General features: G+C 39.3%; 2 protein-coding genes across 5 annotated transcripts in view; one reads left to right on the forward strand and one right to left on the reverse strand.

The window, feature by feature from the left end:
- The first annotated feature begins 12 nt into the window (after window positions 1-12).
- On the forward strand, window positions 13-10646 carry CKB (creatine kinase B). Its single transcript, XM_007437618.4, has 8 exons — window positions 13-117; window positions 1852-2065; window positions 4208-4362; window positions 5511-5643; window positions 6473-6644; window positions 7253-7376; window positions 8922-9111; window positions 10243-10646. The coding sequence occupies exons 2-8, from the start codon at window positions 1873-1875 to the stop codon at window positions 10419-10421; spliced, it is 1146 nt and encodes a 381-aa protein (XP_007437680.1). The 5' UTR covers window positions 13-117; window positions 1852-1872; the 3' UTR covers window positions 10422-10646.
- An 8633-nt stretch (window positions 10647-19279) lies between these two features.
- MARK3 (microtubule affinity regulating kinase 3) overlaps window positions 19280-27690 on the reverse strand; it is an 89691-nt gene continuing 81280 nt past the window's right edge. The window contains exons 18-19 of one of the 4 annotated variants that reach the window (XM_088149791.1): window positions 24491-24535; window positions 19281-22810 (exon numbers count right to left, since the gene is read on the reverse strand). In XM_088149791.1, coding sequence (XP_088005917.1) covers window positions 22465-22810; window positions 24491-24535 — 391 coding nt within the window. In that variant the 3' untranslated portion in view covers window positions 19281-22464. Of the gene's footprint in view, window positions 22811-24490; window positions 24536-27690 lie in introns of all 4 variants that reach the window. The other 3 variants (XM_088149792.1, XM_088149794.1, XM_088149793.1) reach the window with 3 other exon arrangements.

Genomic DNA, 27690 nt, shown 5'->3' on the forward strand with positions numbered 1-27690 from the left:
GTGTATATAAAAGAGATGGGAAGGTGGAGGGAAAGGCTTCATTTCAGGCAGGTCTTTGTGGCGGAGCTTGTGAGAGGCTAGAAGCGCTTTCCTTTCTCAGTTCCTCTGAAACTCTCGGTAAGTGCGCGGGGCAAGCTGGGCTGGGCAGCCCTTTGGCTTCGGAATAGCGCTTGAACTCGCCACGCTGGCGAGCTGGACGCCCAGCTCGGCGATGTCGTCTTCTGTTTTTCGGAGGGAAAACCGAGCAGGCGTTTTACGGCACGAAAGACCCGTTTCTTTTCCTGCGCGAGGTCGCGTTTCTTTAAGCGAGCACCTCGCCCAGGCGAGAGGGAGACTCGGGTTCTGGTCTCACGCCGCAACGACGGTACCTTCTTTCTGGACCGGGAGAGAGAATCGCCACGTCCGGACTATGGACGTGTCCAACGAGAGCGTGGGCTGGAGATGCGCTTCAGTTTCGATCCTTGGGTTTTACCCTCTTTAAAATTCGATTTCCTTCGCTGTGGGCGTGATGCTGGGACGGCTCGGGCCCCCTGCCTCTAGAATAATTGGTATTTCGCAGAGCATTTATCTACATTCGTCTTAGTTTGTTGTGTAATGATGGGCCCGTTTCATTTTCGAGTCGCTGCTTCTCCCTAGGCTGAGGTGTCTAGAGAAGTGGAAAGAAAGCGTCCGTCCAGTGCACGGGAGGAGGGAAGCCTGCTCGTGATTGCCCTTATAAAGCAAATAGCGCAGGAGTGCAGGGGAGAGCGGTGGCCCCCGCCCGAAGGGAAGGGGCTGCAGAGGGAAGCCAGTCGCGGTAACCAGGCGTCCCAACTCTCCGCCGCCTCATGGCCGTTTTCTTCCAGATCCAGCCGTGCCGGAGCTGTCGCGCACTGCAGCTAACCCGCTAAAGCGAGGCTGCCCTTGCAAGCGGTCCTTCGCGGCTCCCCTCGCCGGATCAGGCTTGAGCAAGCCAGAAAGAGAGCGGGTTGAGTTGACTCGCGCGATCTCCCCGGGAAGCGTGGGCTCCCGTCGGTTGCGAAGCACCGCAGCCAGCGCCCTTTTCGATCCAGTCAGAGCCTCCCGCCCGCCCGCCTTCCGTGCGTTTTCCCAGCCGCAGCCGCCACCTGCTCCTTCCAAAGTGCCTCCTGGAGAGCTGATAGGCATGGGCGGATTGCAGCCCGCGGCCCTTCCCTTCTGCGGTTGTTTGTGCCGAGCGATGCGCATCCCTAACCGGCTTCTCTTCTCTTGCAACAGAGGCAGAAAGATGCCTGGGGCGCGGAGCGAGGCGGCACTGCGTCCTAAGTGGAAGGTTAGAATTTAGGGCTGGCTGGCTGGCTCCTTTGGCTTGCCTGGCCGCTGACTGGCTTTGCAGACGAACCGAACCGCGGAGCAACCATGGCTAAAACCACAGGGAGGGAACTCAGCTTGGCAGTTCCTTTCTCTCTTGCAGCAAAATGTCTGCTGCCTTGTGGTGAAGGTGACCCTCTGGGACCAAGGAAAGGAAGGGAGGCATTCCTCAGCTGAAGCCCTTAGAAGTTCCTAGAGGAAGTTAGGTGGCTCGCTTCCTGGTGCTGCGGCCACAGGTAGAGCACCTTGACCTTGGGCAAGTCTCTTAGTGCTGGCTTCCTATGCATGGCCTAGCCTGGCACGTCACCTGAATGGGGAGGAGTTGAATGATATTTGCCAAGGACTTGGCAGCCCTCTGTAATTGCAGGTGCTCTGCAGATACAGTGTTGAATCGAGCAGGTAAGGCAGAGACTGCAAGGTGACCTTGCTCCTGACCAGGCTTTTTCTCTGCAGTTGACAGCTAAGTTGACACCCTGCAAGAAGCAAGATGATGTTTCCCCTCTCTCCTTTTTCTTCCCTTAGCTCCTTGTAGACAGGCCAGCTATGCCGTTCTCAAACAGTCACAATCTTTTGAAGATGAAATTCAGTGGAGAAGATGAGTATCCAGACCTGAGTGCCCATAACAATCACATGGCTGCAGTGCTGACCTTGGAGTTATACAAAAAGTTGAGGGATAAGCAGACTTCTAGTGGATTTACCGTGGATGATGCTATTCAGACAGGGGTTGACAACCCAGGTAAAGGAAAATGGCTGCTTTTTAAATTTGTGTCTGTTCCTCATCCATTTAACAAGGAAGTGCTGTGCTGTGCTACTTTGAAAATGCCACCTGTGAAAATCCCCTTGCAATCTCAGAAGTACTGCTTACTGAAAATCTTATGGAGTGTTCATGCAAAACCTTGATTGCAATCAGAATGGCTTTATTTACTGAGAAATACAAACCTGTTGATTCCTGTTGCCAAGTACCTGCATTGTCAATCCCCCCCAAATTGGCTAAATATTAATGCTGTTAAATGAGAAATGAACTCCCCGCCCAGGAAGTCCTAGCTGTTAATGACTACATCTTAAAACTGCAGTTCTTAAGAATTAATCCCTGATTATTTGTCAAAGAAGAGCCATATTTAAAGTGGAAGCAAATCTTGGTGGTGGGATATTACTGCATTGTTTTATTTTATTACTATCTAGCAATATCAAATGGGTGCTCTTTAATAACTAAAAACTGCCTCCCAGTGAGGAATATCCAGAGGTGAGTGCCCCCAAGAACCGTGTGGCTAAGGTTCTAACCCTGAATTTGAACTAGAAATTGTGAGACAATCACTCTAAGTAGCTTCTCCTTGTATGATGTCATTCGGTCTGGGGTTGATAATCCTGGCAAAGCCCTGAGGCTTGTGAACCAGCTGATGCAGCCACAGCTTTTGCTCAGGCATGAAATCAGCTGTGGCTATGAAAATGCAAAATGGCTGAAACAAGAAGCCTGATTTAGAGGAAATGGTTGTTAGTTGAGGTTAACTAGTACATGATGGAGCTTTTTAGAGCTGCTTTTCATCCCTTTTATGCCTTGAAAACAGGACTTCAGAACTGTTGTCAGATGGGGTGAAGAGAAGACCATTAACTTCTCTTAACCATTAACAAGGGGACTGAATTAAGTGATGAGAAACTCTCTCTGGCTAATAGTCATGATGGCTGCTATGGACTATGTCTAGAAATAGACTTTTGAATGTTAATGAAAACAATAGTAATAAATAAATAAATAGTGCTTCCATGGTCAACTGCCTTGATATTTCAGAGACAGTTATACTCTTGTCATCCTGCTTGCAAGATTTATGGAGGCATTTTGGTAGCCGTTGTTGTGGACTGGATATCAAGCTTTTTAGTGATGTTACAAAGGTCTGTGGACATCAGTGACTGATGGATTGTAATTTATAAGTGGCCTCTAATGAAAATGGAAATGTCTCTAGAGGTGTTTAGCCTCCACGTGATAATGATTGCATTCCATTTTAGTGATTTCTGAGCATTAAGCATTTGAGTTCCAGGCAACTTTTCTGTAGTTCTGGCAGAAATTAGTCCATCAAGAGATGGTATTGCCAGAGAAGTATCTGGTTTGTTTTGAAACTGACTGGGTGATTTTTTTTTTTTCCAGACATTGATTACAGTCCTCAACTTGGTGCCCTCCAGACAGATTATTTTACAATGTCCATTGGCAGCCATTGGCTGTAAGATTAGTGGTAATGGTAGTTTTGCACATCTGAGGGTTGGCAGGTTAGAGGAGTTAGCCCTACTGAAAGCTTAGAATTTAAAAGTCTGAATAAGATTTCTCAGGTGAGAAAATGGAGTTGCCTTCACCCCATGTTGGTGCTTCCTTTAGTCCTGTGATTCTATTTTGCAAATATATATATTGCAGAATGGATTCTCAAAAAAAAAAAAAAAAAAAGCTCTCTTCAGTTTGAATAATGTGTCCTGATTGTAGAATTTGGACTGCCTGTATAGAGAATATTTGACACTTACACACAAAATACAGTTCTATGTATTGTTGTAGTATTAATAAAATATACAAATTCACTGAAACTAAGGTTTTAGGTTAGCCTAATTTTGAAGCATTCAATGTAAACCAAGTATTCAAAACAGCTTTACCTTCAATATATACTGAATATATACTGTGTTTTTAAATGTGCTGATTTGCCCATTGCACAACATACACAAACTTATAGGTAAACTACAAAGTCTTATTGAATGGAGGATTCACGGCGTATCAAAAAAATTATTTGTCTTATAAAGCTAATGACATGCAAAACCTAATGTGTCTGAGTGGAAATGCAAAGTGCTAGAATGGAACTGGAGCGTTATCCAAACCAAAGCTTTTCTGGCTTCTTAATTCCTGTAGGCCATCCCTTCATTAAGACAGTAGGCTGTGTAGCTGGTGATGAGGATTCATACGTCACATTTTATGAACTCTTTGACCCAGTTATTGAGGATCGACATGGAGGCTACAAACCTACGGATCAACACAAGACTGATTTGAATTCTGATAACTTGAAGGTAGAGAAGCCTTTTAAAAGAAGCATTTATCAACAAATTGCTAACTTGTTCTTTTGATTCTGTACTTTTTTGTGCACACCTAGTAGGCGTGTTAAAAACGACCCACTGGTAGTTTCCTTGACCTAGAATTATTTGTACAATAATGGAAGATGTTTACTAGGGACATTTATGAAGGTTGCAATCTATATGGCCAGTCTGAAAATCTTAATAGATTCCTGCTGTTAAAGAGCAGTAATAGCAATTGCGTAGGTATTGCTTAGGCCTTGCTATTAGATTTGATTTCCATGTGTAGAAAGATCATATTCTTCAGGAGAAAATGTTCATCAGTACTCTGAACATTCATATAGAAGTGTTTGGACAACAAACAACATGAGAAATTGTCTTGTCATTCCTTGACAGTGGGGATTGATACATCACTTCCATCCTATCAATGTGCCCGTCACTATAAAAAACACCTGCCCTTGGCTAGTGATCTGAGCTTCATGTTAGTGGAAGAAAGTTACCTTTATGTTGGAGAGATGATTGAACTGATGCAGTGATTTTCTTCAGGTGCCCTCCAGATGTATTAGACCTCAGTTCAAGGATAGGGAAAGAGGTGATAGTGACAAAGCATTTGAGGAAATTGAAACTTTACCTGTTTCCAGGAACAAGCCTATGCAGCAAAATAATGGCATGTTTTGGGCCTTAAAGTAAGCCCTTGATTGCCAGTATCCCATCTCTGGTATGCAGATGCCCCCTAAAAATGGGCTTTTCTCTCCATGACAATATTTCACAGTTCCTTTATCTACAAGAGTGAAGAGTTGGCTTAAAATGCTTCTTTCAGAATAAGTACTGACCTTGCTTAAAACATCTGCTAGGAAAATTATGGAATGGTGCTGTTTAAAAACGTATCAGCAAGGCTGTCTGTAATAAAAGGTTGTTGAAGTGGAGGCAGCTGGGAACTGGGTATTGGATGGGATTTGTACAGCCAACTCTTAATTAAAGGTTACGGGAGGCCAATGAAAGTGCAGAACTAAGACTTAATATGACTTGTATTTAAATATAAAATATATCAAATAACTCTGGGTTTGCTTTCATTTGCTGAGTAAGTCTAAGCAGAATTTGCTATTGGATCTCTGACTACTATGATGAACTCCTTGCTTTTCTAGGGTGGTGATGATTTGGACCCCAAGTATGTTCTAAGTTCACGTGTCCGAACTGGTAGGAGCATTCGTGGCTTCTGTCTGCCCCCCCATTGTAGCAGAGGAGAGAGACGTGCAATTGAAAAACTTTCTGTGGAAGGTAAAATTCAGCACTGCTTCCTGTGTACAAACCCCAAAGCTGGTAGAATTAGGCTCAGTACTGACAATAATCTAATAATCAAAAAGAAAAATTAGATGTAAAATGGGGTAGAGGTACCCTTACTTTTTTGCATTAGTTTTGTTTAATAAGATGCTTGGTGAGTATGACTGAACTATCTGAGGGTGTTTCATATTAAACTCCTTTGTGTCAGCTAGAAAGCTGTACTAGGCCTGTAGCTCAATGCACCTTTGAAAAGTCTCACCTGCAGCAGAAAATTGGACTGTAGTAATTATGCTTTCCTTGCACATGCTTGAGTAAGGGTTACTTTGGCACCATTCCTCCATTTGTTTGGACAGGGGTGCTGGTAGGTTGTGGTCAAAAAAAGCAAGATGGTGTCCACAATGTGATCGGAGCTCTGCATGTTTTTTAAGTGTGTCGTGTGTGTGGAGCTTTGATCCCACTGTGGCAGCCACCATCTTGACATGACCATACTTTGCTGATACCCCTGCTGGAACCCATTCCTGAAGAGAAAACAAACACTGCTTAGGAGTATCCAACAACTGCACGTTAATTAATGGGGCAACTAAAAGGCAGGTACACTGAGCGAAGGGTGTGATTCTTCCTCCCATTCCTGCCTCGTGACTCTGAAAACAGCCAGCTCCTTGCTCTGCTAGAGAATTGTTAGCATGCCCTGAAGTTGCCTGGCCGAAACTACACTTTTTGCTGCCTTGGCATTAATGGATGGTAAGCCAGAATAGGCACAAGGTTGCATCCTATCAAATAACTCTTTTAAAACAAAATGCTACAAGCCTCCCTTTCCTTCCTTCAGCTTTGGCCAGCCTGGAAGGGGACTTCAGTGGGAAGTACTATGCTCTGAAGAATATGACAGAAGCTGAACAGCAGCAGCTCATCGACGATCACTTCCTTTTTGATAAACCTGTTTCCCCTTTGCTCTTGGCTTCCGGAATGGCACGTGACTGGCCTGATGGAAGGGGGATCTGGTGAGTATTGCCAGGAGAAGTTGTGTCTTTAATGTTGAGCCATTCAGTTAACCTTGATATTGTGATTTATAAATTCTTCTAGCCATCCAGTTGTGGCTTATTTAATAAAGCATGCTTTACAATATCGTGGATTACAACTACATGTGAAACTGGTCAGTGACTTGGTCTGTAACATGTATAACTTAACATATTAGACTTGCTGGAAGTGGCATACAGTAGAGAGTGACAGAAACTCTTTTAACTTAAGATGCAGCTTATGTTACCTGATACCTTAGTTCTGCAGAATTAACTCTGGGGTCTTCTCTCCTGCCCCTTTTTCTGATGAAATTGACAGAATCCTTCAGGCTAGTTAGTTTGTCTAATCAGTTTTTAAACTTGGGTTATTTATAAAAAAAAAATTAAAAGCAAGAAAAAGCAATCAGTGGGGTTCTCTGAAAGACACCAGAGGGGTGGTTTTGACAGAATTTTTTTTAAAAATTTAAATAAAAATGAATCCTAGCAGTTCAGACTAATACATACTTATCACACTAGAGTTAGCCAAAGAATCTATGCTTTGATGTTTGCTTGGGATAAAGGAATGTGGAGCTTACTAGCTTATGTCTTCTTAGGCATAATGACAAGAAGACTTTCCTTGTGTGGATCAATGAGGAAGATCACCTTAGAATTATTTCCATGCAAAAAGGTGGAAATATGAAAGAAGTTTTCAATCGCTTCTGTTCTGGGCTAACCCAGGTAAATATAATTGGTAATGGAGATACGTGGACTTTATCCAGGGATCCGAGTTGGAGCAGGCTTCTCTACAATATCCAGCTCAAAGTGCTGATTTGAGTATAGACTCTAAAACTAGCATAGCAGCATGTATTGTTGATATGGTTTTAAATTATCCATTTAGGCAGAGATGGTGGTACAGTGAGCTTGAAGGTAAGAATGCAGATCTTTCCTGCCTGTGGAGACTTCTTCAATACCTACCCTCCTTGTTTACTGAAGAATAGAGGTCAAATGACATATAATGTATGTATTCCGTTATGTTTCTGGTCAGAAATGTTGGAAGAGTTGCATACTTAAGCCATTCTCTAACTCAGTTGCCTAGCAGGTAGTTGCATGCAACCTTAGCAGGTAGCAAACTCACTAGCAGGTGGTTGCGTGTAGCCTCAGAAACGACTTTCCAAGAGTTGAGATGGCAAATCCCAGCATATCTCCAGAACCAGCATAGCTCATAATGATGATTGGCCACTGCTTTTTTTTAACAGTTTGAGCCATAATAGTGTCTGAGGAAGGCATACATGCTGTTGTATGCCCTCGTAGCTGAGGCTGGGGGGAGGAGTTTGTTTAGTTATTTGTAATCTACACAGTAATTTCCTAAATTCTCTGGACAGATTATGATGCCTAAAATGGTAAAATGTTTCTAAAAAATAAAAAAATAAATGGTAATTAGTGAAATGCAATTTATAAAGAGAATCAAGATTCCATCTTGCATTCATTTAAGATGAAAGCATATTAATCATATCCTTCTATTAAGGATAAAACAAGAAGCTCTATATTGTACCTGCTTTGGGGAAGCCTTTACTTATTTTCCAGTGGTATAGTGGGAACTGCATTTCAGCAAATGGACATATAGAAAGGAGGGGAAATAGTACATTTGATTATTTAAATTCATAGACAAAGTGATATGATTACTTCCCATATATTAATAAATTCCCCTTCTGGTATGTTAAAGGAATTATATTTTGACGGCAATCTTTGAATCGGCTCTGCGGGCTCTACCAAAGTTTTGGGGTCTTCGTATAACTTGGAGACCTTGATTTGTGCCACCCTATGCTAACACTATTGCTCTTCATCAAACTGCTGTTCTACCTGAAAGAGAAATACAGAGTGGGAAAGCTACTTTGCATGTAGAGCCTTGCTGCATGTCTTGTTCCTACAGTGTGGGCTTTATCTCTTCTTCCACTGAATATGTTTGTGAACTGAAAGAACTAAACTGCCTTCATACTATAAAGCAGAGGTTCAACAACCTCATCAAGCAACCCTTTCATGGGATGATAAAAATCTTACCGCTGAGCCACATATTCTTGCATGACAATGCCAAAGATTCAAGTATTCTTACCTGGAGTCTTGTCTGATCTCATAGAAGAACATAAAGTCTCACAAAATGTGATGGCCATATTTTATTGGGATTTGTAGATACCTTCAAGGTGTGTTGCTGACCTTGAAAGGTCTACAGTTTTTGCAGCTTGTGAAAGGAAGAAGCTCTTTATAATCGTTTGTATTTCTCTCTAGCTTGAAACACTCTTCAAATCCAAAAATTATGAATTTATGTGGAATTCCCATCTGGGATACATCTTGACCTGCCCATCCAACCTTGGCACAGGTCTCCGGGCAGGAGTTCATGTTAAATTGCCAAACCTTAGCAAGCATGAGAAATTTGGAGATATTCTCAAGAGGCTGAGGCTGCAGAAACGTGGCACAGGTGAGAAGAGGAAGTGTGGGTGGTACTTGTTTTATTTGTTTGAAATCATTCTGTCCAGGACTCATGGGCCAGATTATGGGGAATGATAAACATACATTCAAACCCATTTAAACAACTTCTGAGAGGCATTTTAAAATGCCACAAAAAAGCATCTAAACAAAAAGCTGGGGGAAGGTCTTAGTGCCAACAGATGAGTCCTTGATGCAGTTTTTTTTTTAAAAGATAAATTTTCTCCTTCAGTCTAGCTTTCTATATGCAGATCTCAGAGGGAACCTCATTCTAGAGGGCAGGCCCTGCTACAAAGCAGGCAAGCTTCTGTGATCCCGATAGATGGCATTGTTTAATTGAAGGAATCTGGAGTGTAATACCCCAGCCAGATCAAATCAGCCAGGCAGATACTATGGGAGATAGGCAGTCCCCCATGTAACCAGGCCCTATGCCATGTTGTGAGGTAGCTAATAATGGCTGCCTGTTCTGAGAAACCACTCAAGCGATACAAAAAGAGCAGCTGTTTCGGCCTGAACCTCAAGGCTGCTCTGGAGAATCAAATACTTTAGGCACAGTGAAACAGCTCTGCTGGTGGTAGATTGTGAGTATACAGGAAATAGGAACTTGGCCCTATTTGTAGTTCTGCATTCTGCTTCGCAGCAGGGATGACCCTGTCTGGCAGGGAGGGTCTGCTCAAAAGAAGGCTGAATTTCTATGACCAGTGCGGTATATTGCTATAAAGGTGAGGCCTATTCTGAGGCTTCTTTGTCTTGATGTAGGAAGTGCCAAGGGCATGGCTTGATTGATTTGACCCCCTCACTGTCTGATAGCTCACATGTACAATTCACTCTTGGAATTTAGGAACTAGATGCTGCTTTTCCTTACTACAAGCTGTTTGAAAGGAAGCACATCCACAGCAGGAAGACACGCAGCCTGGATTTATTCCTCATTTAGCCAAAAAGCTTGTAAAGTAGCATTGTTCAAACATGCTGGATTGAGAAGCATGTGCGTGTATATATACTGTAATTATTTGAATTTGAATTCTGATCCTAATTTAACAATATATTCACTATACCGTGCAGCTTACCATAAACTTCCACCTCTGAATTTTGGTTCCTGACTTCTGTTTTGATTTGTTCTTAGGTGGTGTGGACACAGCAGCTGTGGGAGGAGTATTTGATATCTCCAATGCTGACCGTCTGGGGTTCTCTGAAGTAGAGCTGGTGCAGATGGTGGTGGATGGAGTAAAGCTGCTGATTGAAATGGAGAAACGCCTTGAAAAGGGCCAGTGCATTAACGATCTCATCCCAGCTCAGAAATGAAAAGCACTTTAATGTTATAGCTCTTCATGCTTCTTCCTAACTTATTGGATGAATTATATACACACAAGAAAAGATGATGCTCCAATCAAAACCCTGGAGTCAAAAGAGATTTTCCCACTTAGTAACATTTGTAGAAAGTCTTCCATCCACATGTGTTAGAGTTTATTTTTTTGATGGCTGAAATATCACTCAGAAACTGAAATAAAACATCATTTAGCCTGACAAGTATCTTGATTTGTTATTTGGTTAAAAAAGAATAAGGTAGCTAAAGTTACAATCCTACAGCTGTCTTAAAGCTGCAGTAGCTATAGGAAGACCTTAGGAAGCAACACAAACCAAGTGTTAAGGCAATTGACAGCCATGAGTGGGCCAACATCTATGGCAATAGAGTGGTGTTTTTCAAACTTGGCAACTTTAAGATGTGTGGACTTCAACTCCTAGAATTTCCCAGCCAGCATGTATATCTTAAGAAATCTGCAGGGTAGTCTAAGATCACAAATACGTCTCTGGTATTTCTGCATGAGTTGCTGTTCTGGTCTTCTATTTCCAGTCAGAAAATTTATACCACAGAGGGAATCTGAGCCCAAGTTTTCTCGTTATAAGGCAAGCATCCCTTCTCTCGTCTTTTAAACAAGTTCAAGCAATTATCAAAGGTAGGCCTTTTAAAAACACAAGGAATAGGAGAAATAACCTGTCTGTGTTGCCTTGAAGTAATTGCCTGTTGCAGACAGGTGCTATGTTCACATTCCTGAATCTTCCAACATACTTCCTGGAGATTCCAAACGTTGCACGGCCTTAATATTCATATTTACTAAGCTAAGAAAGGGACAAAGTTAGCTTAAACTAATGTAACTTACTAAATGATTATATTAACAACATGGTGTGCTACTTACCCATATCCATATCTGGCTGATGGATTTTTCTTCCCACTATTTTCTCTTACTCGTGTCTAATGAGAGCCAGGGGACTGACTTTTAACAAACATGGTGCAATTATGTCATTGATCATTTCTGATAGTTAGCATCCTGGGAATATTTTTTTTTCTTCCCCCTTTAGTGTCTCTTGGAAGAAAATAATCTCTGAATCATAATAGGATGGGTTGCTGAAATGCATCAGAAGGGAGGCTCTGATACAAAAGCTCCAGAGAAGTATAATTAAAAAGCGCACCAGTCCAGACCTTGTATCTCTTCTGTCTGACCCGCTTAAACCCTACAGAAAATCTCATCTGGCTTAAATTTTTGATACTTGTTTCCTGATTATTTTTCTTCACAGGAGATTTTATATGGGTTGATATACTTCTGCAGCTGGTTATGGTGTAGTTTGAGAAGCTAAGGCATCACACAATGCTGTATCATTCATTTTTTGCTGCCAAACTCTAATGCTAATAACAGAATACCAGTCTTTCCCAGAGTGTGTTCCCTCCAGACGTGTGGAGTTCAATTCTAAGGATTCTCTCCCATGATCATATCAGCAGGAAATTCTGGGAGTTGAAGTACATACAACTGAAGGGCATCTAGATTGGGAAAACTGATGTCAGAGCAGAATTTGGTTTTCTGCAGTGCCCAATCAGATGCCCACACATCCATCTTAAAGGCAATGTGTGCCTCTTATTGTATCATGATATATTGCTTCTGAACATGGAGGTTTCATAGAAGAATCATGACTGTAGATAAATCTGCCCTCCAGCTTGAGGGAACATGGACTCACTGACATCCTGATGCAATAGTGCTACTCAGACATGGAAATACAATAATGGAATTTCAGGAACTCCACATCTGCTAACTGGAGGAATGATTATTGTCTTAGGACCCAATCAAGAAGATATATATGATTCATGATATATGCCTCCTATTTTAATCCAAAAGACTGTTGTGCCTTAGGTACAAAAACCTGGGCATGAAATCAAGAAAAATGCCTAGATGTTGACTTTTAGTGGCTCCTGGCAGCTATAGTAGAAGGGTTGCCTCTGTCAGGTCCTTCAGTAATTCTAGTTTTCCCCAAAATTGTCCCACAGAGAAAGATTTCTGATATGGGACACAGCATCTTACATTGCACCAACAATCTGATTTAGGTTTCAGTCCTACAACAGGTTTGTAGTCAAGGAGAGAATCAACCCATTCAATACTATGGGTTGGAGAAACACATGGATCTTCCAGTGGTACTGAACTTCAACCTCCCACAGCCCTGACTTATATGGCCCCTCTCACCAAAGAGAATAAACCCTCAAAATAATAGCAAAACACCCAGGCCTTACTAAGTTCCTGATCTTCATGGCTGGACCAAAGAGAATCATTGTCCAGTTGCATCCTGAGTGTATGTTAGTGTACTACATGTACCTTCTGGGCCAATCTGATAAACAAAATCTGAGTCCAAAGCAGGAAAGTAATTTGAGTAAGCGTATCAGAATTGGCCCTCCCTAGTTCTCTGGAACATAAAGGCAGAGAGAGGAGGGGGACATTCAGACTTGCAAGGTTCTGTTACTGTAACCTTATAATAAAAGTAGCATTAGTATTCATGATTTTGGTTTCCTGGTCTAGACTACCTCGAAGGGCAGACTGAGAAGTGCCCATAATTACACAGCATTGTGCAAGTTCAGTAATGATGTTACAGATGCTCATAAGATCTTAAGAGAAAAAATGAAACATAACTACTGTGATGAAAATGGAAGTCTCACGCCTTAGTAGGCACAATACAGGGATGATTTGGTCCTTCAATAAAGAGGAAATTGTTTTAAGTACAAGTGAAGTGTGTTCCTTACTAAGTAGCTGAGTCCATTGAATCAATTTAGATTTCCCTCTACCTCTTGACAGATATTTATTTATTAAACAAATGTGTATATTAATTTTCCCGAAGAAGTTAGTTGAGCTTTGATGGAATCCCCAACTCCTAGCCACTGAACTCACAAGTAGACTGCAAAAACGTCAGTTCCTACTGTCTACTCATGAGGAGCCGCTGTCTGGAGTACACGCGGGCAATCTTACGATCTTTCCTTTCTCTGGCCAGTGATTTCAGCTATAATGTTGTCTCAGCTTCTTCACCGATGTCTTCAGTTCACCATGTCCTCACCAGAAGCTCACAGGTGTAATGTAGCTTTTAAGGACCTATGCTTCAGCTGATCCCATTTCTTAATCACTTTGGAATTAATTATTTATTGTTCTTTAAATATTGAGAACCTCCAGAAGGGCAAGTTTCATGGTATTCACTGGGTGATTTTCTTTCAAACCTTTATGAAATAAGTTTTAAGTATGAGTTTAAAGATTAAAAAAAAGGTTTTTTTGGAATTAGCAGCAAAAGGGTGACTAGAGTGTTGATTTTAGAAAGATATAAATGGACTAAGGGTCCAAATGGATTTAATAACATTCTGAAATTAAATAAAAGAATCATTCCCATGGGAAACTATTCATGTTTTTGCATTCAGAAGAAAAACAACACGTTAAGATGGAACCTTGATGGTTGGATACTAGAGGGCACCAGAAGGAAATAAAGGTAATAATTACAGGGGAAGAAATGCAGAATGGAGCAAAATCTTTAACAAAGGATGCACTGAGATATATTTGTGAACAATAGACCCAGAAGTTAGTTTTAAAGATCTCTGCCATTATTGATAAACTAAATGATGTTTCAGAAGAGGAACAAGTTTTACTGGACAAGACTGCAGTTGACTTAAATGTGGATTTAAACATGACAGTCTACAAGAAGGATATGGAAAAAGATGAAATATTGGATATACAAATGAAACCGGCTGATGTTTTGCTAACTAAAAAGGACATACAAATAATAGACCAGAAGAGTGTCTTGGATAACCTTTCTATATTGGATTTACAAAAGGGATTTGTTAATGTTGTCAGCAATTTTGTGAGAAGAGACAAAGAGAAAATGAAAAGAACCAAATATTTGGACACTATTTGAATGAGGCGGGGGCACTGAAGACCACACCAAAACTCTGTATGGTTTTGGTTAAGTCTCTGGTTTGATCCCAGCTGTTCAAGCACATCCATGCAGAGGGTCAAAAAAAGTCAAGATGGCAGCTGTGACTGTGCAAAGCCCCAGCCCTTTTTATGTGCCTCTTGCATAAAAAGGGGTGGGGCTTCGATTGTACAGTTGCAGCCTTCTTTAATCCTCCCCCTGCAGCCGCTGTGGTGTATTCACTCTGGAACTGTGAATGCAGCCCATTAAGGTTATTCAGTTGTGGTTGGAGGCTTATTTTTTAGGGCACTGAGAACTACAGTTAGGAAAGCTGTAGTTAGGAAAGCTTGAGACAAAGTGGGTGGCTTTGTGACACAAGAATGGAGACTGAATGTTATTTGGAGAAAATAGAGTTTTTCTTTGAGTTTATTTTAGCTCATTCAAAATGAGCATTTTATGCATTTCCCATCCTTAGGACTGTAAACTGAAATTTGATGGCTCAGTTGGGCCAGGGGCTCCTGAGATTCCAACAAGTCCACAGATAGCAAATAATCCCTCCTTCAATAATGACTGAGAAATGATGGTTTGTCTCAATGCATGACTGCTCCTCCTTTATTATCACTGTCTTTTCTGTTAAGGCAGTAATGCAAACAGTGCCACAATGCTGGGGCTCAAACTGAATCTTTCATCAAAAGGAAAGCAGAAGTGAGGAACATAAGAATTACAAGCAGAAGGTGACCTCTGGATTCCCTGTAAAATTCTATGAAAAAGGCAGGAGGATGTTCAGTAAGTCTAGACAGGAAGCCTTTTTATGCATCCCTAGGTTTTAAATGGAGCAAAAATGTGTAACGGTTGTAAAAACGAACAGCTATCAGGTAAGCCGTAAGCAAGGAAGCTACCCTGCCTCCAAACAGGAGCATCCGCAGTGTGGGGGTGTCAACAAAGTCAAGATGGCGGCTGTGCAAAAGGTGGGAATCCATTGCATTGTTGCAGTTACCATCTTTGAGTTTTTGATCCACCTGCCTCCCCCCGCCCCACAGATGCCCTTTCCTGCGAACCCTTTTCATGCAATAGAAAGTGATTCCATCTGAGTATATCCTTCGCTAGCCTCATTTCAGCAAATCAGCCTCTGCTTTCTGAACCAGATGTTACAACCCTCCTGTGGTCATGGGTTTCTTTCCCAGTGTATCAGCCCAAACTTGACTTTGCATGCATCTCTGCTGTCTGATCAGATGTAGCCTTAGCTGATAGCTGACTAGCTCCATAATAGAAAACAGACAGCATTTTCAAGCACACACCCAATTCTCTGGTTGCATCTTCTCTTCAGCTGAATAGCAGGAATAGTACCAAACAGACACACTGGGAACGCCAACTGATCCTCATTTGACTGACTCATGGCTGTCAGGAACATGTAAACAGGAGCTAGACTTTTAATCAGCTGCAAGAAACAGGGAAGCCAGAGGCTGCAACTATTGTTTCTATGGGAATTAGGCAAATAAGAGCCATTTCAAACAAATGTTTTGTTTGCACAGGGACGTTTACATCTCCTAATGCAAAGAGGGACAATTGCTGTTTTACTATAGAAGAACTATTTTGCCAGGATGTAGCAGAATTTGTTTTCATATTCCCCTCTCATATCAGATGGTTTTGTCCAGGATGCCCCCTGACTTTTTCCCCCAAGGGACAAAGATCTCAGGTCTACTTCATTAGCTTTTAGAAGCCTGAATTTTTAGAAGCCTGACATTAAATTATTTGAATGTCATTTATCTTGTCTTGATGGTTTTACATTAGGCATCTCTTCCTGCTGTTGCGATGACTGCCGACACATTGACTTATAGTTGTGAACTGTTTGAAGAATCATTAAAAAGCTGAGCAGGTTGACTCTCAGATTGTTCCATGGGAATCTTTTCTGCTCCTGTGGTCCCTGAATTCCCAGGTGGGCATCGCAAAAATGACATTGGTGCAGTATTTAGGGTATTGCAATATGTGAATGATCGGGCTACCCCTGGAGAACACTGGGAAGCTTGAGTGGTGTAACAATGCAGCAGTGAGGCTCTTACCGGCTGGAAGATCCATTTTGGCTGTTGTTGATTTGCTGGTCTCAATTCAAGGTGCTGGTTTTAATTGTTAAAAACCAGAAGAGCCTCCCTGCTTCAGTATGCACTTACCAGATTTTGCCAAGATAACAGCAGTGAAGAAAAATCCTCTTATTTTTAGCATGAAACACTTTAAAAATAATTCTGATAATGGAAATTTGAAAGCAAATAATGGGCTGGAAAGCTTGGGAATACACTGAATACAACAGTCAAGCTTTGAATGGTTGTAACATCTGCAGATGTGTCTAGAGGAATTAAGACTTCCCCTCCTCCACTGCAGATTGTGGGCTGAGACTGAAATGGCAGGAATAAAACTATCTTGCAATGCTAATGATTGCTTTCATTGCAACAGCGTAAGATAGGTGGAAAGAACAGAATGCAGGGTAGTTGAGTATTATATTCAGTGGCAAATTGGATGATATGCTACAAACAAGAGTTGATTACCGAGCCTCGCAATATAATCCGTTGTTAATCTTATTGGGCAGCAGCAATGCTGAGATCACTTTTAATTCCCAATAAAAGTCACTCGTCCCTCCCTCCCCCACTGCAGCAAAGCAAATGCTCCCTAGATGTACTCCTAGGCCAAAGTGAGCACTCAGTGTAGCCAGAAGCCTTGCGCTGTAATTACTTGCAGGCAGATTGGTTGCATTTATAAATACCCAATCTCTCTCTCTCATATCTGTCTGTCTATCTTCATCTCACAATCAGAGCAAAAAAGTTGAAGCTGCTTTTTTTCTCTTGTTGCACTCTTTCCTCAGACACACCCTCACATAAATACATAGCTGTCAAGGAGATGCACTGCAACATTTTGTTTGTGAGGCTCCACTTCCTGCATTCCATTTTAAGAAAGCGACTAAAGGCAGACGTTGTGGTTTTTAGTATCAAGCCAGTCTTTCCTCTAACCCTCACTTGACATTTTGTGTGTCTATGTGTAGTTATCTTGACTTCCTGTGCAATTACACTTCCTAAGTCCTAATAGTACAGACTTTTGCAAAGGCTAACACCAGACTGAAACTTGAAGGATGCCTTGCCGAGGCTGAGCATATTTGCTTTTGTTGAGTTCTTGAAACACTATGGAAACGGCTTTCCACAGCCTGACGCCTTCCAGATATGCTGGACTAGAGTTCCCATAAATGCAACTGCGTAACACCAATCCTAAAAATTGCTCCATGAGATTCTACTGAGCTACTGGGCTCATTCAAGATGATTTAAGTTTTTAAAGCCCTCAGTGTTTTAGCCTCCAAGTATTTAAAAGGGGACTGATCTTACTATTAGCCAACATGTGCACTGACATCTGTTAGGAAGGTCCTGCTGCTTGTAGAAAAGACACTCAGGTTTTCTTGGTAGTGGCACCTCTTCTAACTCAGTTGTATTGTAACACAGCCAGACCACTTTTTGATATTTGAGGATTTTACATTGAATTTTAAACATAAATTTAGGGGTTTTAAAATTGAGAGTTTTTTCTCATTACTTTATTTGCATGCTGCCTTGGAGCTCTGCTAAAAAAAAAGCCTTAAAAATAAACCAACAGGTCTGCCAACAAGCCAAACCAAATATCCATCTCCTGTTATTTATTATAATTTCATCACTCATCTTTCAGCAGATCTCTCTAGGGATGATAGCATCAAAAAGTACATTTCTGCACCTGAGAGACATCATGTGGCCACAAAGGTCATTACAATTTCCTGGGCTTAGCTTTGCTGTACAGTTAGCTATGAATTCCAGAGGTACTATGTTTATCCCTATTACAAGAACTCTTAAATGATCGCTCTGTCATCTCTCCAAGCGCATAGCCTTCTTGCAAAGCTCAGATGAACAGATTGGTTATACCATTCATTTCCAAAAACCCTTCAATAGTCCTTTCCCCATTGGTTGATTTGTATATATATTTTGGGCACATCCTCTCTGTGCCTCCAGGTCCACTGCTGGGATTGCAAGGACTTGTTCTTGTCCCTTCAGTGAAAGGGCATCCTATTTACTATTTATCCTGAATTCAATAACATTTATTTCTGAATCAAGGTGCATAGGGTTGTACTGTTATCCACAGGCACAGGAGATCTGTGTACATTAATAAAAGACAAATCTTTAAAAAAAAAAATCCTGTCCTCAATATACTCCAGCCTGTTCTACATAAGCTGGTGGAAAAACACAATACACAAGACCTGCTGAAAAGGAATTGGAGTGGCTTCTACAAAGAAAGCCATGTCTAATGAACATGTAGACTGAATAATTAAGTAGATGCTATTACATAAATGTAAAATTTCCTAATTTATGTGTTCAGTGAGACCTGGACCACTAATTGCAAGTGTGCTAGTTCTGCATGCCAGCCAGCGAGATACCATATGCACCTGGAAATGAATAGTGAGGTAATCAAATAATTGAAGGACACCTACTGAGGAAGGTAAAATCCAAAACTGACTATGAAGAAGAAACCTAGAACTGCAAGATAGAAGTTCAGAAGGAAAGTCCCATTTTCACTTAGACATTATGATATCTACGGACAACCTGGAACTCTTCAGGTGTTTTGGACCGTTTGCATAAGCTTTCATTAGCATTAATACTGGGGGATGGGCATTTTAATTCTAAACATCTGGAAGATATTGGGTTGCTCATTTCTATATTCTAGTAGCTGTGACTGCATCAGAAATAAGTACATGTTCAATATACTGTTCAGAATATTCTAACAGCCACAGAATCTAATGGAACTGAAACTGTCAGAGGCAGCACCTAAGAATGCCAACACTTAACAGATGGTGATCAATGTTTGTTGTTTTTATTCCTGCCACTGGGTTTTATACAACTGATTGACCACTGTGGGAAATAGGATACTAGACTAAATAAGTTTCTGGATTGAATGGAGCTTTTCATACTTTTACTGTATAGGAAACAATACTTACAAAGTTACAGTATAAAATTAAAGCAGAAACAGTGTAAGAAATGATTGGGTTAGTATAATATTTGTTTCAAGCAATATTATCTCATTCTTCACCAAAATAATATATCCCGAGCAATATCAGGTACTGTATCAACTAAAGATGGGCACTGACAACATACTCAAAAAGCACACTGGAAATGACATTATTCAAATTTGCACTACACTTTAGGATTCAATTGGAAGCAGGTTGCCTAAAAAAGAAACTATAACAGTGGTATAAGCAAGAATTTGAGTTTCTCTGGCAATAACAGCACTTGCAAAAAGTTGCCTCTAAGAAAGGGTAGCAAGACAGCCCTTACAACAGGCAGGAGATATTTTCCTTTCCAATGTGTATGTATACAAGCTGGCTGCACGCATTCTGCTAAGATAAGTATGCCAGTGTGTCCACTGGTAGAATAAACAGTAGCTCCTGAATTGGATGAATTATGAAGCAAACAATGGAACCTTTAGTTAATTAGCTGCTTTGAAATCCTAAATCTTTGTAATGAATTCAAAATTAAGATAAGTGCAATATATGTCATTGACAAATAGAAGCAAGTTATGGCAGGTGACAAATTTATTAGAAAACCTATAGCATCACTGGAAAGTTTGTATTGCAGAATATCTTCAGCACAGAAATTATGAACATGGTAAAATCTCATTCAGCAAGCCTGCAGATTCTAAAGAATATATTTTATTATCATCTTGAAACATCCTTTTTATTCTTCACTTTTGGCCTGGCTCTCTTCAGAATATAAAAATGGGCAATTTTTATGCATTAAAAAGTTCAATTAGCTTAAAAAGATTTAAACAGGAAAGATAACAGGACAGATGGATACTCACCTGAAGTTTTAAATAATTGCCCTGAAATGCTGTTTATTGCTTTGACAAAATGGAGGATCAGTACTTGTTACAGCCACTGTTGAACAATTGTTATAATTATATCTCTATACAGAATACTGTTCTTTTCTTTTTTAAAATAGAAGTCAGTCATTTTATGCTATACTACAGCAATGCAGGATTAATATAACATCTTTACAAGGTTTCAAGGAAGAATTACACATAAATGAAAAATGTCTGAAACATTCAGTATTCTGTATTACCATTCTGGATTGGACTTTAGTTGGGTGCATCCAAATGAAATGAAATATTATAATTCAACTCACTGCACTTTAAATGAAGCTTTTTGCCAGACCATATATCTAATACATGATAATTAAGCTCCTGTTGAATTTGAATCAGAAGACATTGATACAGTCAGCAGAAAATATTATATCACCCTATGATTTGATTTAGACAAACTACATCCAGTTTAGTAGGGACCAGTAAAGGAGATAGCAGTTTGAAAAAAGGCAGATAGTTACAGCCAATTCATGTAGTTGTGTACACCCTAAAAATTCCTTAGTATCACCTGCAATGCAGGATCAGCAAACCTTCTTAAAAAGAGTTTTAGTCATCACAACTACACTGAACATCTGAAGCTTTGTCAAAAGCTTAGAAAATAGAAGTTTAGATAAAAGTCCAGGGATTGGATTTATGCACCCAGCATAACAGCCAAAATTTAAGCCTTTTACAATCCCTGTCTAAACTCCAAGGCAATGTGACTAAAATATTTTTAGATATGAAGCTGTGCAAGAAAGCATATAAACCTGTACAGATTTAGAGAAGTATTTCCAAATGGAAATTGTGAGCTATCTTGTCACTGGCAGGCAACCTTCCCTCCTCCCCTTTTCAACAGCTTTTTGTCTCTAAGTGCAGAATTTTCTGTATAAGATGCAATTGATGACAAAGGAAGACTGGACCAGCAACAAGGCTTTAAGGAAGTTTAGGCCACTGAATGTGCCTGACAAAACTGAGACACCATTAGGTAGATTTAGAATAGCTTTCCTCAATCCTTTAATCTCCCTGATATTCTTTACAATTTCTAACTGCATAACCAATGCTGAAATCTCGACAGAATCCAGTTGGGGAAGACTAATCTAAAACATAAATCCTGACCGGGCAGGTTGTACTTTCTTACTTTTACACTTTTGAAAACGATGCTGATGGTGTTTTGTTTATGATCAATATTATCAGTCATTGGATAATAACTACAAGAAAGTAAAATTATTGGAATTCAAGAATTTTCTTGATCTTGATAATTTTTTGCTGATCTGACCTAGTTATTTTGCCACAGGAATTTCTGTCACACTAGAAATGTCTGAATACATGTTTTTGCTTCAGTATAAATTATTATAAATGCAAAATTTCTATCGATTGTTCAGGCTGTTTCTACAGGATTTCATCAACAAGAGGTTTTCCCTGTACCAGCTTCACTGAAATGAATGGGAATTGAGAGCAAACTTTTCAAGTAAATTTTAAAAAATAATCTGTACTAGAAAAAAACAAGATGAGGATAAAATGCTCAACCTGCTCAGCAAAGAAAAAAAGGAAAACTTGAAGCATTTCCCCACAATTTTAATTATCACAATTAAGTAATTTAAACTGATTTCAGGCTTAAATAATAATAAATAGGTGGAAGAATGAATGATTTGGGGAAAAAATTAAATTACGTCATGAAAATTAATTAAAAAAAAACACAGGAATAACGTTCACACCCATAAACCCAAACCTTCATAATTTTAAACACAACAGTGAACTTTGAAACTTGCGTTTACTGATTATTTAGTATTCTTAAGGGCTTTCACCTTGGCCATTTCAATTTTAGCACCAAAATTAACCCCAGAGAGGTACTGGTACAGCTCTGATGCTATTAATGAATTGTTTACACATAATACTTTTATATTATAATTATACACACATACTGTACATCCACACATCCACACAACAAGAGGAATATCCAAATGTATACATGGTGTGTTTCAGATTGTTCGCCAAGACTCAGAGCAATGGAAATAAAGCAGAAGGGAATATTTTACATAGGCAACTTTAATGCTGTAGTGCACTTATAAAAAAAGTCCAACTTCCCTCCCAGCTCAGCAGCTTGTCTGAACTGTTTGAATATCATGATCCAGAAGATGCAGAAGTTATTGCCCTAAGTATTCTATACATTACATTGGTGTTCTCAAAAACAAAACAAAACCACTTGAAATTGCTACTTAATTTACAAACTTGATTGCTTTTCTCATTACAGCTTTAATTCATTGGCAATTTTGGAAGCAATGTTTTTAAAAGCTATGGATGTTCCCGATATCCGTTTAAAGCGAACTCCATTCAGGGACAGTCTGGGTAGCTTACACACCTCCATCTCCCATTGCACGAGGTTTTCTGCATGGCCATCCCCATGGACACAGAAAAGCAAGAAACGTTCCCTCTGTTCATAGTCACAATTATTGGCATCCAGGACCTTGCGAATTTCCCTCATCATATCATTAGGATCCATTGAACTGGTAGTTTTCATGCTCCAAGTAAATCGTAGTGAACGGGGTTTGGCTTCTTTGTTGTCATCCTTCTGATCAACAGCCACGTTACGACTGAAATGAAATCAAGGTTCAGTATTCACGGATGAACCAATTTCCTTGGAAATTGCTTTGTTAGTAAAAGCCATTGTCTTTTGAGGCATGCATTATTTAAAATGTTCTTCTATCAGTTGCTACCAATCCCAGTATGATTAAAAGCTTAGGTTAGTGTTTAGCAACACATGAATTAGACACAGTTCTATAATGCTAAAGCTAAAGAGGGCCACAGTTACCCCCTCCAGAAAGCAGATGTCCGGGGGGGGGGAGCTGCAAATGGGAGAGTGGCTAGGGTGTTGTATATTACTACTTTGCTGCAACTTCTGCTCCAAACCTTTCTCCATTATTCCTCACAGGATACCAAACACACAGGCTTGCCTGTGCCAAATTTTATATTGAAGCAAATTGGGAATTGGAATTTTTAAGGTACAATTTAGATGTCCCCCACTACTGAGACTTTTCAGGGAGAGCACAATAAATTGGTGCTGCACTTAGAGCATGTGCAAAAGTCCTATTAGAAAGGACTCCTTGAATCTTTCTAATTGCTAGATCATGCTTATGACTTCAGACTTTTAAAATGTCTTATTTTCTTTAAAAATAAACAGATTATAATTTATCATGTTTTGTATTAATAAGTATGGGTGAAAACTACCATGAAAGTTTTGCTCCAGGAAAAATGGCAAAATTCACATATTTATTCCAAAACTGTTATATTGTGTATATAAGTAAATTAGAACTAAAACCATAGCTGCAGTCTAGTTCAATTTATACCAGCAGCTGTAAGATTTTGCTTATTGTTTGTTGGACTGCAGCCTTCTGAGTGAAAATACATTTGCTTCTATATGACAAATGCAACCCACCCTGGTCCTCATTCCTTTCCCATCCCAATTCCCTTACTCTTTGGGGATAAACTAAGAAAAAATGAGGTCACAGGAATTTTTAAAAGTTCATACTGTTCAGCTGCTTGATCCTGTGAATTAATTGCCATGTCCCTTTGAAAAGAATTAATCACCTAAATTCTTTTTTAAAAAAGTTATCTGGCACTGTTTTATGCATGGAATCAGAATTGCACCAGAAGTTTCAGAGATAACACTGTGGCATTCAAGAAAATGACATTTCATTTAAGTTTCCAGTATGTGGTATTTTCTAGGAGGATCCTAGAGGTGGTGGTGGTTGGGATTTTTTAGGCCAATAAAATCTAAGAATTTCTGTAAAAAAATTAGCTCATCATTCAAAGCAAAGCCCTTGTTACAGACATTTCTGTGATTAATTCCTAGTCACATGAAACTGCTTCTATGCTAGAATGTTTTCCCATCCGTAGATCTGTACTGGCAATTTCAGCACATACATCCTTTATCTGGCAATGGAAGTACAATCTGAAGCTAAACAGGGAATGTTCTTTAACAGCAAACAATCTGCTGGATCTCTCAGAGCTGATTTATTACATTGTAGCTAAGATCCTGGATTCTTTCTAGGGATGTGGAAGCAGATCTATACGTGCATAAGAAGTCAGAATCATGTACTCTGAATGATTTAATCACAGTTTTGCAGATAGGAGGCATTCTGGGTTTCAGATACTTGTTAAGCTAATGATGCCACCGCCGCTGCCACCACCACCCTTACACCTTTTGGAGGAGGGGAGAAAGAGATATACTAATCTAAGTTAACATTTTAAGCGAAAAACAGTGTTGCCCTCACCTTGAGCCCTCATATCTCCCGTTCCTCTCATATTCAGTCGGGAGCCTCAATGAAAACAATGCCGAAGCACAAAGAAAGCAGGAAAGAGAAGACAAATCTTACACTAGTACAGATAAGGTTGGCAGAACACTGCACAGTGACATCTCATTCAATTTAATTGCAATTCACTGCTTGGGTTTAAACACTGAAATGATCAGTTAATTCAGGATATCAAGCATGCCTTTTTCTATATAAAATATATTGGGAAACCTCAAGTATTTGCTATTAGAGCTATTCTAGAGATATTAGAAACGAACTGTAACCATGATGGTCATGAAAGATTTAGCTACTTGCAGAAGATGCTAGACAGGAAGGGAAAATAAATTAAAGCAATAAAAAATTCATTTCAGTTTAAGATAAGCTAATAAAAAACACCCTATATTTGTGTTTTATTCTTCCCAGGATTTTAAAAGCATTTCTTTGATACATAAATTGTCTTAATTTTACAGCCAATTTGATAATTGCTCTTCACAGTACCCACATTTTCAACTAGAAATTTTACTACTCTGTAATCTCATCTACATAGCATCCCTCTCCTTTACCTGTTAACAATAAAACTTTAAAGGAAACAGAAACAATGCGAGACATGTGTTTCAACTCTTTCAGGAAGAGATGGAAAGAAAACTTGCACAAACTGGATGCGAAACAAGAATCTCAACTAACCTTCCATATTTTCTAATTAATATTATATGGTTTTTGAAAACATATTTAAAATCTCTTTAAAATAAATTTCTGCCTACAGACAAAATTAACATCAATGGATGGATAAATACCTAACTGAACAAAAGGGAAGAAATCCTTTCTTGGCACTGTTGGCTCAGAGCTACCTATCATTTTTAGTATAGACTGAGATACTTACTGAACTGAAAGCACACTGGCAAAGCAGTCTTTGCACAGATCTTATCCGAACCCCTGACTGCAGGGCTCTCACAGCCTCGTGTGGAATTTTAGTTCCCTTGATACAGAAAGTTTTACCTCAAAAGTCAGTATAAAATATAGTAACAGTAAAAATATATTTGATTAGCTCAACATATTCAGGTGAAGTTGTACATGTATTCTTGCACAGGAAACATGTACAGAGTCTAAATATACTAAAGGCAGAGTCTATGGAGCCTGGCTGGCTGCTATACGAAAATAAAACTGACTGATATAACAGTCTGAATTATTTCACAATTCTGTGAAAACTACACTTATTTCTCTTTGCAGTTCAGCGCACTATGTATTAAATCTACAAGGATGTTCTTTATCACTACATAATCTAGAACTCCATACAGATAAGAAGTCTAATTCTGCACAGCAATAAAATTTGACAGTAGCGTTCTATAGAACAATTCAAAGGCTAATTAACATTATAACATTAAAGTACTGCTCTCTAATATAACATAACAATAGAGATGGAACTTTTCCCATTAATTTGCATTGTGTCTTAGAAAGGCAAAATATACTGGAAGATAGTAAAAGAGAAATAAGAAATATAATCTTGGGCTGTAATTCATTGTTTTGGGCCCTGTGTTATGTAAGAACACTTGTACTGGTAAATTTTGTAAATTTGTTAATATAGCAATGCAAGATATATGCTAAACATTAGAAATTAAGCAGTTAACTCACATGATAAGAATTACCCAATAGGATTCTATAATTGCAAAATTGATGTACAGCTGCAAAAAAACCAGATGGCTTTTATGTTGTCAATTAAGCTGTACAATACAAGCAGAATGTACTTAAAATTTTAAATACCTTAACACAGAATCAAAATTGCTTTTTAGATAGGCTTTTCTTAGTGATTTCAGTGCCTGAATGATTTCTACTGCTGTTCTGTTGCTTGTTTTAATAAAGATGTTTTAATAGACTTTTATATTTTTATTATTTCATTTTTGGGGGTTACTGCCCTAAGTTTTTGTTTTTTGTTTTTTTTGGAAAACAGTGCTAGAAAGTTATAAGTAAACAAAATTGAAATATTCCACTGGTTGCATACCCTATTAAACAAGAAGTAAAATGTATTAGTTTTAATTGAAAACAAGTGTGCTTCCATTTGCTACTATCAGAGAAGCTGTATAAAACTACATTAAAAGACATACAAGGCTGTTATGATGCAGACACCACTGGGGAAATATATGGAAAAGTGCACAATTTAATGCAAAATAAATAATAATTGCATTTGAAATTGTTCTGGGGAGAGGTCTTAACTAATTTTACAGGAGGCAGCAGCATTTTTTATGTGCAGGAATGCAACATTACATTTGTGTATTTTTGTCTCAAAAACTGAAATGAAATGTCTCAAAGATCATATACTTTTATTCCAGATTATTCAGAAAATCCACTGGCCTAATTAACTGAGGTGCTCTCATAAAAATTAAAAACAGGCAATGTCTATAGAAAATATGCTTTTCCTTAAGGTTGATTTTGGATGTAATTGAAAATAGTGGGGAATACTCTTCTTACCGAGGCCTCGTGTATTTCATTTTGTGTGAAACGAGCAACGCCTATGTCTCCTGTGATGCCCACTGACGACAATTTTCAATTATGTAACCCTTACAACATATTCTGGCCTACAGGGATAACAGCTGAATTCAATCTATTAAGCTCAAAACCTCAAGGACTGACAATGCAAACCATTGCAAACTGACAACTATATATGTAAAACAGTTCTAACAGTCTTAACTGTTATATCTATCAAATATTGAATAGTATTTGCCAATAGAAAAGATTCTCCCTTCTTCCCCCAAATCTGCTCAGAAGAACTGAGAGAGTGTCTAACAGCCAGGAGAGGGAAAATAAAGCAAAAGCAAGTTGCATAAGAAAACTCTGCTTATATAACACTGGATGCAGTCCATATGAAAGTGGAGAAGCTCTCAGTGAGAAGAATATGATATAAAAAATTCAAAGCAAAGCATATGAAAAGAGGCTGAAGAGAATTAATGCAGTGACCAAAAGAACTACAAGTAAGTATACATTAATTGATATGAGTAATTTTGCAAATGGCAGACACTGATCCAACCAGCTCTAATTACACATATATGGAATAAGCTACATTTCACTTTTTCAGAAACCAAGGAGTATGAAAAATCTGGGTAAAGTGTTATTTTTCCTAGAAGCCAAAAGTTATGGTTTTTTATGCCATAAGCCATGCATGGTTATGTATTAACAGTCCTCAGGATCCC

The sequence above is a fragment of the Python bivittatus genome, unplaced genomic scaffold (genome assembly GCF_059951505.1).
Source record: "Python bivittatus isolate LINGU-HERP-01145 unplaced genomic scaffold, Pbiv_v1 ctg000580_np1212, whole genome shotgun sequence".
Classification (NCBI taxonomy): domain Eukaryota; kingdom Metazoa; phylum Chordata; class Lepidosauria; order Squamata; family Pythonidae; genus Python; species Python bivittatus.